At 46.7% G+C, this 13133-nt stretch overlaps 1 protein-coding gene across 4 annotated transcripts in view; it reads left to right on the plus strand.

Annotated features, from left to right (window-relative positions):
* Nucleotides 1-10918, plus strand: part of MAP2K6 (mitogen-activated protein kinase kinase 6) — a 46633-nt gene extending 35715 nt beyond the window's left edge. For all 4 annotated transcript variants that reach the window (XM_003642348.6, XM_046902183.1, XM_004946240.5 and 1 more), the window contains one exon: nt 143-10918. In XM_003642348.6, coding sequence (XP_003642396.2) covers nt 143-220 — 78 coding nt within the window. In that variant the 3' untranslated portion in view covers nt 221-10918. The remainder of the gene's footprint in view (nt 1-142) is intronic.
* Nucleotides 10919-13133: the final 2215 nt, after the last annotated feature.

The following is a 13133-nucleotide window of genomic DNA, read 5'->3' on the forward strand; positions in this document are numbered from 1 at the left end:
TATCCAGCCTGCAAATGATGTGTCTTTGTGCAACAGAGTGTCTGCCACCATCTAGAAGATTGTCTGAAAAGGTGTTAGATTTGGTGCTCAGCACTGTGAATAATAAACTTCTCTGTTTTTTTCACTCTTCTTCTCTTCCCAGCAACATCCTTTCTTCACCCTGCACGAATCCAAAGAGACAGACGTCGCCTCTTTTGTCAAACTCATCCTGGGAGACTGAGAACTGGACTTTATATGAATTGCCCTTCTGTGGACTGGTGGGTGCAGGGGAGGGGCGCGTGGCAGGACTTGTCATGGAAGCACCAACAGAAAGTCGCCGTGTTTTGTTTTGTTTTGTTTTTATTCTGAGAAACCCCCGCCTCGCCGAAGTTTTTAAAAGGGTTCTTTGGTATCCATAGTGACATAGAACGAGCTGGTTAGTGAAATGAATTCTAATAAGGTTGGTAACCTTGAAACAGAAGCAAAACAACAACAACAACAACAACAAAATCTAAGAGTGATTTACATATTTAATGACAGTCAGAATCCCTCTTCCTAACTTTCTCCTCGTTCCCTTTCCCTTCCTCCTGAACAGGAATTTGCTTTGTCATGGTAATAGGTGCTATGGTAGTCATGAAGTTGTATGTAGATTTATATTTTGTCCCTTCCATTATTTTAATATTTATGTTAAGTGCTTGATGGAATAGATTTCTGTTTTATATGAGGATGAATGTGTGGTGATGATGGTGATGCTAAATGAGGCCACAGCAAGCAATAGTCCTAGGGCTTTGCTGGGGAAAAAGGTGCCAGAGGGAAAGAGAAAGAAGAGAAGTGTCTGTGTTGTGGATAATATTTAATGTGCATCCTAAAAAGAATTTATAGACAAGGATCTCAGTTCAGCTCTTCGAGCTGCCTTCATAGGGTGCGAGGCAGCATTGCTGTGCTGGAGGGAGCCCTGGCATTCCGTGAGGTCACCTCACCTCCAGAGACCGTGCTCTGAGCCCTGGCAGCCTGATGCCCATGGTGCTGTGCCAGCCTCTGCACGGGGAAAGCCCCTGCCCTACGTCCCACCCTCTACCCTGCAGGACTGGGCAGGTGATGAGGTCTGGGGTGGGAAGATATTGTTGGGTGAGTTTCTGGGATAGGAGTCCCAGAGGGAAACGACTTGTCCGGAACGTTGCACAAAGACCAGGAGGAGCCTGGTCCCCACCTGCCCTCAAGCCCAGCAGCGTTGCAGTGTCTGGGGCTCACCTGGGCTGGGGATGTGCTGCTTTGGGCCTAAAAGGGCACTCCTCTCACCTCCTCCAGATAAGAAAGGCAAACAATCTACACAGTGGGACGTCTGAAAAAGCAGGGATAGCTCAGCGCAGGTTTCCAGGGTTCTCAGCACTGCCTCAGCAGCAATCTCCCTGTGTTTGCCTGCAGACTTCAGGACTGCTCCCCTGGAGCCTGTGCTGGCACGTGATTTGGGCCATGTCCACCTCTGACTGGAATACTGGAGGCAGCCGGGAGTGCCAGGCTCCACCATGGGCTGCAGGTGTCCCCTCACCAGTGCAGCAGCTGGGAAAACCATGCAGGGAAACCACAGCCCACCTGTCCCAGGAGCTTGTTGCTGTTGGCCGAGTCCTCAGAGAAAAGCTGCTAGCCAAGGGCTGGAGTGTGAAGGCTGTCTGGGTGGGAGGGGGAAAGCAGAGAGGGGGAACCCACTCTGCTTTTAGGTAACATGGTTACTTTCCAGAGAAGGGAGGACCAAGCGCTGCGAGGCATTGCTGCATCTGGAGCAAGGCCACTGGCACTAGCTTGGTGCTGGTTTGACTGAGCCAGACCTGCACAGCTGCATCACCGGGCTATGAGTCCTTTGCCTTTGCCCGTGGCTCCTTCCCCCAGCCCTGCAGGGTGCCTGTGTGCATGGCTGCACTGCAGCCTGCGTGTGTGCCTCGTGCCCCTCTGCATGCTTCCCGTCCCCACCCATCACTTGTGCACAAGTTCTCGGAGCCAAATCCTAACTGGAAGCATGCCATGCCCTGGCAAGACGGTTGTGCAGGATGTTACTCAGCCTGGAATACAGCCCTTCTCTCCTAGTTTAGTGGCATCAGTCTCCATTGGTGTAGGCTGGGTTTCAGGACTATCCTGAGCACCCACCTGGGAAGTGATCCCTTGGGAAGGGTGGTATTTAGAGCAGGGACCCCTGAGTGGCAGGGTAGTATCACTAGAGCTGGGGGCACGAGGCTGCTTTGGAGAGGTGCACATAGACACCACCAGTGCCTGGGCTGCTGCTGCCAACATCATAACCGTGGCTGGCAGTGCCTGCTGAGGTGGTTGCGAACCCTACAGCAGTGCTGCTCTGCCCTGGGGCCATATCATAGAATATCCTGATTTGGAAGGGATCCATAAGGATCGTCGAGTCCAGCTTCATATCGAAGGAGATTCATCGATCCTTGTGCTCCTCCGCTGTGGAGCAGGGCAGGCAGGGTGCAGGTGACTCCTTACTGCAAAGGGCTCATGGGTCATGCAGGCTTTGGGGAGGAGGTTCCCCTTCCTCAGCCCCTGCTTCATGAGCCTGCCAGCCCCCAGTAACAATAAGCTCCATACTTCACTGTGTGTCGAGGAGAACCTTTCAGGTCACATTGTGTTGTGGGTGAAACACAAGGATGTTTTACTTCACTCTGTAATTTTAAAAGGCCTCGCATGGCTCATAATCTGCCCTCTCATATTCCGTGGTGTGTGTGTGTGTTTTCTCTCTCTCACTTTCTCAGAGTCACAGAGCTGTTTTGATTGATTGTCCTCAGCTGCAGCTGAAAGTCCGGCCAGCCAGTTTATGGAGTTGGTTCCAGCATCAATTCTCGCTTTGAAAAACATGACATTTAAAACCACCCTTTGGTTTTCCTACATATGGATCTGATGCTTTTGTTAAAGATTGTTTTTGCTACTTTTCTCCTGGAATATAAGTCTCGTTTGGACACCGCATCCTCTTGACCTCACAGCACCTTTATTTCAGTGCCATTGTAATTGACAGGTTGAATTTATGAGATACTGTCAAAGTTCAGTATTAATAGCAGATATTAATGTCACCAGCATTTTCCAATAGAAAATTAATGTCAGTGTTGTCTGCAGCTAGTAACCCTCTAAAATGATTCCTGCGTGCCTCAACACTACATGCTGAGTGCTTTCTTTTATGCCTTTTGCTCTTGCAGTGCTTGGGCTGTCTATTCCCTTTGTTTTAATGACATTACAATAGGGCATGCAACAAATCACTTCACTTCCTCCTGATTCTCCATGACTTTGTTCCTTTAAAAGTCATTTACGTCAGCCCAGAGTAAGTGTGAATCCGTATGGCCAGTGTGAGTAAAACCAGTGATCTGCATTGATTACCACCGTGGAAGGTACTTGGAGGAGGAGAGGAACACAGATACTGTCCATCTCTGCATCCCTCTTAGTGGACACAAGGCTTGGCCTGATCAAGGGTATTCTTAGAGAGAAGCCTGGTGGCCTCGGAGCAAGGAGGAGAGCCTGGGACTCCTGCCTGCAAAACAAAAATCAGACTCTTTTCCATTGATTGTAAACTCAGTAAAGACGAAAGGGTTTTGGTCAGTACTCAGAATCATTTTCGGATGTAACCTGAGCACAGGTTTGGCTGGGAGAGGCATGATTTGTGGGATATTAAGCCTTTCCCAGCAACCATGCCCCACGCGCTGGTGTTGAGGCTTGAAGCTGTTCTTCCAAAAGCTCTTTTGTCTTCAGACAGTGCAGAACTGTGGGCAGCAAGCAGGGTGTTAGATTGTCCCGAGTCAGGATATTTAAATTGCAGAAGCAGCAGGTCTCATGCCACGGACCTGAAACAAACCAAAACACCCCAGGGAGTAAAGAGGAGTGAAAAGCTGCCCAGAGCTGAGCACCGAGCCGTGGCTTGGACCAGCAGTGTGAATTAATTCCAGCACAGTGAGACATTTGCAAGTCAGGGCCTCTCTGCTGCTCTCTTCTCAGCCACAGCAGTGGTGATCTGGCTGTGTGAGACTTGCATAGCCCATCCTCATGGCAGGAAGAGGGAGACCACAGGGGCATGATGTTCATCATTTATTTTTCTCCAGTGTGCCAAATTCCTTGCAACTCCTGATGTTCTTGCAACCTCCTCCATGCTTGAGGCTTTGCCATTTCTAGAGGTCTTGAACTGTGGCTGGCTGGAAGGCTTCTTTCTGGGTCCCCAGTAGCCCACTGTCCCTTAAACTTGATGGAGAAGTTGGAGAGCGTTTGCTGGTTAGCATTTTTAAAGGCCATCCTGCTGCGGTGGGTGGAACGTCCATCTTCTCTGGAGATTTTCCAGGTGGGCAGAAGTTGACTCAGGTAGCTTCATAGTGTGTGTCTGCATTGCTCCCTGACTTCTGTTGAGTTTAGTGGCAAGGAAGGAGGCATTTCTCACTTGTTGAAGAGGCGGGGCTGCTGTTTCTGGAGGCGCTTGGTGGGTCACTACATAGAAATAGCACTTAAAATAACTGAGTGCAGTTGAGCTCGCTGTTCTTTGACTGGTGGGGAAGGAGGTGGTTATGTGCCCGTTGGGTCAGTGTTAGGTGCATTTTGACTTGGTGGGAAGGGACTCCAGGGCCCTCACCCATGTGACGTTGCAATGCCCAGTTCCAAGGACAGAGACACCCACACACACAGCTTGAGCCAGGATTTCTCCATGTTTGCAGAAGCAAAGTATATACCTGAACATTTCCCTTCTTTCCTAGACGTTTTGGAAGAGGAAATCCCACTCGGCTAATGCAGCATTGCTTTAGTGGCTGGTCTGGTGTAGTTCAGACAAGGTTCCCACCAGCTCCCTTGTTTAATAGGCCTCTTTTTTATTAAAAACAAAACCCAAACTCCTCTCTCAGAAAAACCAGCCAAGATGCTCTTTTTTTTCCTCTCTCTCTTCCATCTTGTTCCTCTTAGAGGAACTCTGGGAGCCAGTCTTGGTGCTTTCACTCTTTCACATGCCAAAGATTGCTACATCCCTCTTAGTTATGCTCCTGCCAAACCAGATCTTATAGTCTTGCCTCAAGAATCATCCACTTCCCTGCTCCTTGGGGTTCCTTTTGTTGCTGTTGCTTTTTCATTGAATTTCCTCATGTTTATTGACATGTCTATTGTTGAGCTTCCTGGACACATGCAGCTCTCTTTTTCAGATACAGAAAAAGACAAATAGTTGCCTTCGCTGGTCAGCCCCTGCTGTTGGGGAAATACTGCTAGTGATATGATTCGTGCAGGTGGGAATGGCTCTCATTTAAAGCTAGGGTCACGGAGGGTGTAAACTGGCATTGCTCCATTGGCTTTACTGGAATAAGGCCAGTTTTGTACAGCTGAGAATCTGTCCTTAATGTCTAAACAGTTATTACATACTAATAAAGATTAATGATTGTAAATCCCCATGGATTATACATAAAATGGCAAGTTTCACTCATTAATCTTTATTGCCATATTATAGCTGTTTATGTTAGAGGAGTTATCTCTCTCTGCTCTGAGCATGCACTTAGGAGGAAGGGGCTGAGTGTGGGGGAGATGGCGGGTGGACATAACAGACCAGATGTCCATGTGTTTTATAGTCTGTGTCCTCTCCCCCAAGTTACTTATTTCCTTGAAAGCCTTTAACCAGCAGCAAAGGATGTATCACAGAGCTTTGTCTGCTTCTCTGGCCTCTGGCTGAGCTATAAAATCCAGATTGTTTCTGGTGAGAAGGGATCAGATCTCCTAATTAATATTTCAGCTCAGCCTTTACTGGAGCAGATGGATAATATGAAATCTGACGAGTGCTCTGGCAGGCCTGAGCTCTGCAGTGCACTGAGATTCACTCTCCTGGACTGTGGCTGGAAGAGATACTTTCTGGGCAGTCTGAAGCAATGTTTCAGGCTGAAAGGATGCAGCTCCTTCACAGAACCCCGCACTATAAAAGCAGTTGATTTTGTTATTAAGGAGGGCCAGAAAAAACTTACTTGCATCTGATCTTTTGTGTTTGGAGATGAGCATAGATTCAGCTTGGAGGTGGTGGTGCCAGTGGTCTACACTGTATAAATGAAAAGGTCTCTGAGGAGAGCGTAGCAAACTGCAAGAGTGGTTTTAATGGCAAAGGGACAAACTAAGTGCTCTATTGAGCAGCTGTTGTTTGTCCACTCTGCCAAGGAAGAGCTGGAGTTGATCGAGGAGAGCTCAACAGACAGAGAGCAATGGATTTAGGTGACGCATTTTGTCACGTGTCCCAAATGCCACTGTGTCCCCACTGCCTGCAAAAGAAGCAAAATCTAAAGCCCAGAAGAAAACCAGGGAAGAACTGCAAGTGAGCTGGTGGTGGTGCCTGCTGTGTGGCCTCATGCGTTGCTGCTTCCCCCATTGAGCTTGTCAGTGAGTTTCATTGGGCATGAATGATGGGAAAGGCTTGGGAGCTGCCTCTGTAGCTGAGAAAGAAGAGGGTAGATATTGTAAGGAGTAAATTAGATATTCCCGTCTTTTGGTTAGTTATGTTTATAACTGCCACAGGAACAAAGGAATCCTGCAGGGACCTGTGCTGCGGGCAGCGTCGTTCTGCTAGGATTGTGGCTGTGTGACATGGGTTGCATGGCCTGCTTTAGTGCACTGCTGGATGGCTGGCCAGCTCTTAGCCTCCATTGGCCCATTCCCTAAAGTCACAGTTACATTTTGCATGTTACTGTCTGGGATTTTACTAGCAGCCTTTTTTTTTAGGCGGTTGGGCAGAGGGAAGGCATGAGAAAGGAACCTTTGGGAGAAGAAGGTGCTGCCTGTATGCTATCCAGCACCTGCCTGCAGGTATCCAGCCGAGGTGAGAGCTTCCCTGAGCCACTGGAATACTCCCTGACACGTGTTCTTACTTCTCCTCCATCTCAAGAAAAATCCCTGCTGGAAGTGGAGCAGCCCCACGGCTCGCCCTTGCCGGCAGCCAGCCTGCGGGCCGGGCCGCGTTTCCTTCCTCGAAAGGCTCTTGGGTTTCTCTAAATGATGGGGCACCACTCCAGCAGCTGCGAGGTACCGCGGGGATAAGCTGGGAAATGCTTGGAAGCGTCTTGAAACGCGCTGGAAATAGAGATGGAAATCTCGAAAGATCAGACGGCTTTCGGCAATTTCCAAAGCTGTGTGGTTTTAGCCAGACCTGAAAACCCTTCCTAGAAGTTTATTTCGGGGTATTTTGGTATGTTACTTTCGCTTTTGGGCCCAGCTAAATCCAGGAAGCTCAGAATAGTGTAATTTTAAAATAGAGAATAAACACACCCACCCCGAGTATTGCTGAACAGATCAGGAAAATTCGTGTTTGGTTTCTCACAAAGGAAGAATTCAGGCCAGCTCAGGGTTTATCCTAATGCAGTCTGGCTTTGCCCGAAATTATTACCCTTTTTGAGAAAGTAAGAGATCAGACTGCGGTCTTTCCATAATGCCATGACCCAGCTTGAAAGGGTCCGAATCTGATGATGCCAGCAGGAGGCTGGAGACAAGTGCAATGGGGAGAGGCAGCCAGCGCTGAGAGCTGGAGGGAGCAGGATGGCCACAAGCACGTTCGTAGCCTCTAAAAACACAGGTAGAGGCAGATCCTCCAGGGCTATGCGTGGGGAAGGCATCAGAGTCTGCCATGTCAACTTTTTTTTGGTCTCTTCCTCTTAGAAGGATCTTTCAGCCATCTCAGAGTGTCCAGAAACAGTATCTGAGTCTGTGGTATCTCTCAGCTCAACTGCGTGCTTCTTTTCAGGAAGGATACTGGGAAGAGTGGGAAGGGACCTGGTGTCTTCCAGTTAGACAGCCAGAGTGAAGAGGTGTATATTAAGTGCCTTGCAAGAGCCAAAAAGGTGTGTTTAAAGAAGAATTACAGCCTGTGGCGTAGGCTGTCAGGATTGAATTTATCGTATACAGGTGCAGCTGCGGAATTCTCCATCCACATTTTGCCCACATTTAGTTGTGAGCCTTCTATAAATACAGAATGAATCACAGAATGGCTTAGGTTTGAAGGGACCTTAAACATTATCTAGTTCCAACCCCCTGCTGTGGACAGTGTTGCCATCCACCAGATCAGGCTGCCCTTTATCCCATACAGCGGCCTTAGGCACCTCCCAGGAAAATATCTAATAACAGCCCATGCTGCTTGGTGGGCTTAAGTCAAGGTGGGGCTCTACAGACAGAAAAAAAGCCATAGCATCACCAAACCCAGAGTCTGGCTACAGACATTGCCATATAATGGGTGTGTTGTGAATTTCCAGAGCTCTACCACCATTTTGCTTCCTCTGCACTCATGAGTTGAGCAGCTTGTGTTTGGTGGTGGCTGTCACCATGCCACTGGGGCTGCTGGAAACCATCACAGCATCCACAACTGTTGGAATTTGGCATTTATTTGTTAATAGCAGTACACTGGGGGGAAGCTGCTAAATGTAGCGTCTCACAAACTGAGGATATGTTGGAGTAAAACTTGTCATTTTCTCTGTCTAAAAGTGTCCAAAGTCTTCAATTTATGGAATGACGGTTTTAATGGCAAAGATCCGCATTTGGCATCAAAATTTATGAAATTTGTAGAGTTTCTGTCTCAGCTTGTGAAATCTGCTGTCTTGAGATAGTGGGAAATCTGTAGCGAAGATATTTCTATGTATTTTAAGCTAAAAAATTTAAGGAGAACTGAGCTGAATGGAAAAGTAACCACTTCCCAGAGGTGTGCTGGTGTTGAAGAGGGCACAGGCAAAATGGCAGGTTGGAAGTCTTCTCTTTTTTAATGTGTTCAATGTTTATAGCAGTTCAGATTTTCTTTCAGTGACTTGGTTTGCTCTGGAATTAGAGGTGAAGATAAGTAATCTTTTTTTTTTTTCAAAAAATCTTTTTTTTTTTTTCACTTCCTCTTTAAGCATCTTGGAGACTTCTGAATAAACCTGCTCAATTTCGTTTGGTTTTAATAGAAGAAGCACCAGTTGGGTTGTAATGGTTCTTTCCAGAGGGTTGTGAGTAGCATCAGAGATCATTTTAGCTGCTAAAATGCTTGGTGCTCCAACCCTGAGTGCACAAGTATAATCTGGTTTGAGATGAGCTGGGTTAGTCCAAGCCTCCCTGTTAGGTTCTTCTGTATCAGGAGCCTGGAGTTCCCCATCAGCCCTCAGATCAGAGATGCTTGGGGCTGCCAGGAATGCACTGGAAGTGCTGAGGGATGGAGCACTGATAAGCAGCAGAGGGGTGAAATCCCAAACATGAGGCCTGTAGGAGACTGGCAGAGGGCCTCCCAAACATGCTCTTCTTGTTCTTTTCATTCCCTTCCTCCTCTTTGCAAATGTATCTTGCTGCTGTGCTGCTTCCAAAGCCACTCAGGCCATGCTGATAAGGAACGCTGTGATGCATCTGTTTTCCAACAGCTTGCGTTGGTTTTCTGGTTTGTTTTTTCTTCCCCCTATGCATAAGAAGTGTTGGGTAGCAGAATGTGGATTTCATTAGAAGTTCATAAAGCAGGGACCTCAGAAGGATGTGGGTATAAATGCTTTTCAGGCATCTGAGGTGAACTTTAAATGGAGCTTTGGCCCTCATTTGCTTTCTGCTTTTCAAATACCATTTATGAGAAAGCGGAGCTGTCAAAGCCATGCATGAACTTTGCCTTCTTGTGAATAACTTGTCTCCAGTTGTCAGAATGCACAAGAAACTTGTCTCAAAGTAAGTCCAGTAGCTCCACAAAGCTATGAGCGTGTATGCATTTGTGTGCAGCTGGGTGGGAGCCATTCTGCCATTTCAGAGATTTAAAAAACACAATGCAAGTGTTTTTAAAAAGAGCAATTAAAACATTCTATTTGTTGGCAAAAGTACATCAGACCACATCTCCCATCGTTCTTTTAATTGCTTCGTGTTTGTCTGTGTTGCCTTCGTCTTTGCTTGCTTGTTTCCTCTGCAGTGCAGCCCAGAGCCTCACACAGCCCCTCTGGCAGTGAAGGAGTGGGGAGGAATGGGAAGTGGGGTGTTAGGGGAAGGGTAGGGAGTCATTGTCACTTTTTAGCTTGTTGAGGTAGCTCTGTCCTCATCAGAATCAAAACTTCCCATATCCTAATGTAAGACCCCAAGTCTTTGTGCAAGGAGATGGAGATAGGAAGCTTTGGGTCCCTGCCCTTCTCACCCTGGCTTGGGCAGTCCTTCTGAACACTGCTGGTGGTTTATTAACAGCAGCATCACGCTGGGGTCAGGCAAACACTGCAGAGTGCTTTGGTGGTCACCCACTGCCAGCCCCTGAGACCTCGTGTCAGCGCAGTCTGAAACACTTCTCTTAACCTGTGTTGTCTTCATTCATCTCAAAGCCGCTCCTTGTCCTATGGAGGTGATAAATAGTAGGAAACTGACAGTAGGACCATGTGCGTAATGCTAGATAGGCTTTTATTTAATGTTGTTTTAACGAGATGCTTTTAGGACCCGTGTTGTACTGGATTAAGGATATTGGTGGAACAGTTGAACTGGTATTCCTTAACCTTTCCCTCTGCCCTCTTCATATGAAAGACAAAATAGATTGGGAGAACATATTTATCTTGAAAAAGAGCCCACAACCCTGTTGGTAGAATACATTGATCTTTACTATACTTCAGTTTTATTTCTCAGGATATCCAAAGGTTTATCACTGCTGCTGAGAGAAGGGGACAGTACACCTTTTTGAAACTTCAACCACTGTAACCCATTTTCCAGATGTGTGTGTGCGTGTGTGTGTGTTCAACTCAGCACTGTGTGTGCGTGTGTTCTGCTGATTATTGTGTGCATCTATGAAATGCTTCAAACAACTGCCTGGAAGTCAAAACCAACCACCTCTTTCCAGTCATGTTTGCCGTGACTTTTCATAACCACACTTGAACTAGTGGTCTTGGATTAAATATTCAAAGAGCAGGGCATCTTTATAGCAATGGTATGTCAGTCAAATTAAGAGAAATGTACACAAAAATAAATAAATTAAATTTAAAAATGACGCGTTGTCAGCCTACCTGTATTGACCTGCTGGAAGAGCTACAGTAGACTGTGGAATGGTTGCTGGGAGCACATTTTGTACTGCTTTTGCTATTCATATGGAAGGTTTTTAAGGATCAACTTACTTGTAACAGCTTATCATTGTTGAGAACTCGGGAATGCTCAAGCTGCTCTACAGAAATAATCACATTTCGGCAGACGTATCCACATCCCGTCCAGCCCACATCAAAGCATGAGCCCCGGCCCTGCTGTGGCTCTGGCAGGCGCTGGGGGACCAGAGGAGTCGGCTTCCTGTCCCCCAGAGCAGCTTTGCAGCCTGGATGGAGTGCAGTGGGTTGCAACCCCTCAGCCAGCATAGGCCAGGGGTGCCGGTCTTGGGCAGAGGCCCATCTTATTGCGGCCCCCATGCAAATCATCCGCAGCACTTTGTGCTTGGTCCCACATCCAGCCTCCAGTTCCACTGCTAGCCCCATCACTGTTTTCTGCACTGAAGCCTTGTGTTTCTTTAAAGGTTAGCGATGCTTTTGCCATGATGCAGGGCCAGTTTTCGCCCTTAATTTATTGGCTGAAGTCACATAGCATTTTGCTTGAGAAAAGCATGCTGGTCTGGGTCATACTGAAACATGAACAGTTATTTCCCTCTTTCTCACATAAATAAAACGATGCTTCCATTTATTTAAGAATTGCTGAAAACAATATATCAGCTCCCTCTGTTGACCCTGCAGTCCCAGTTAAGGCAAAAGCACTGGTTGCTGTGCTGATGCACTAAGAAATGAACTAAGAAAAAGTATCCTGATTAATATGATCACTTTCAGGAGCACGAGAAAGGAACTGATGTTTATTACATAGCAGTAAACCATGTCCCGGGCTGAACAAGTATAGATTGCAAGGGGACGTTACCATGCCAGTGACATGGAGACTGCCATAAAAACATCTAAAGGGGAGAGCTGGAAGAGGCACATCACCATTTCTGGGAATCCTAAGCAAAACAGCTGCTGAAGCTTCATCCACACTGGGGCATGTGTGTGTGGATGCATGTTCCGCTTAAAGGAAATTAAGAGCCTTACTTTCATTTTATCAAATCTTGTACATTCAGAATATTTATGAATCAGTACTTTTTTTCTTATTAGAGCTTTATCTTACTGTAATCAATTCCAAATACAAAACTATTTTTATTGCTGAAATGCAGCAGTAATTTATAAGATATACGTGGAATGCGCAGGAGATGCCAAAAGCAATTTTATGGAGCCTCTTTTGTTGTCATCTACAATGCATCAGTCCTTGCCTTCGGCCTCCCGTCAAATTTAAAAGGCCCAGAACAAAATAAATAAATAGATAAATAAGGGTAAGTGTACTGAAGTAGCTGCCAGCCCTTAAAATAGTCTGGAGATATGTGTGCACCTTTGGGATAGCTTTTGGTTGAACACAGAACAGTCATGTAAGCCGACCTGAACTTTGTAATGCAATTATTTTTGTTGGCAAAATGGTAGATCTTGTTCCCTCTGTGTCCCTTGCCTCCCATATAGTATTTCACTCATGTTCAGAAAAAGAAATTGTAAAATAAGATCCTGCATTATCACAGCTAACATCACATTGAAATGAGGAGCGAAAGCTGAAGGTCTGCAGGTGAATGGGAATGCCAACCTGGACAAGTACATAAAGGCTGAATTGCCTTGAAATGGTCACGCACCCAGGCAAGATGGGGTTTTTGTACCTTGAGAGGGATTTCAGTACCTTTTGTACTAACACTGGTGATAAATTTGCTACTGGAGAGTTTCTGAAGTCCTCAAAGCTAGGAAGAGGTGGCTGCTGAAGTGCTTTGCCTGATGGCCATACAAGTGGGAGTATCTGTACCATGGTGTGGATAAGTTTATCTCCATGTGCTACAAGAGTGATCAACCTCTGGCACAGCAAGTGGCACTCAGGGACACATCCCTGCCCATGGGAGTACCTTGTCCTCTGGATCTGTCCTTGTTTTGTGTATGCATGGTGCTTGCTGGAGGTGGATGGAGGTGATAAGGAAAACAAGATGTCAAAGCACTGCTTGCATACATCAGAGATGGCAAAATCAAAAAGAGATGTATCACAGCTCTTCTTGCTAAGGGTAGCCTTGAATATCTAGAATCTGGCTTCATACCTGACTTCTGCTGGGAAACACTTTGGTCTGACAACTATCTTCCTAACGTCCCTCCTGGGTGACCAGCACAGCACTGCTC

This window comes from Gallus gallus, chromosome 18 (assembly GCF_016699485.2).
Source record: "Gallus gallus isolate bGalGal1 chromosome 18, bGalGal1.mat.broiler.GRCg7b, whole genome shotgun sequence".
In the NCBI taxonomy this organism is placed as follows: domain Eukaryota; kingdom Metazoa; phylum Chordata; class Aves; order Galliformes; family Phasianidae; genus Gallus; species Gallus gallus.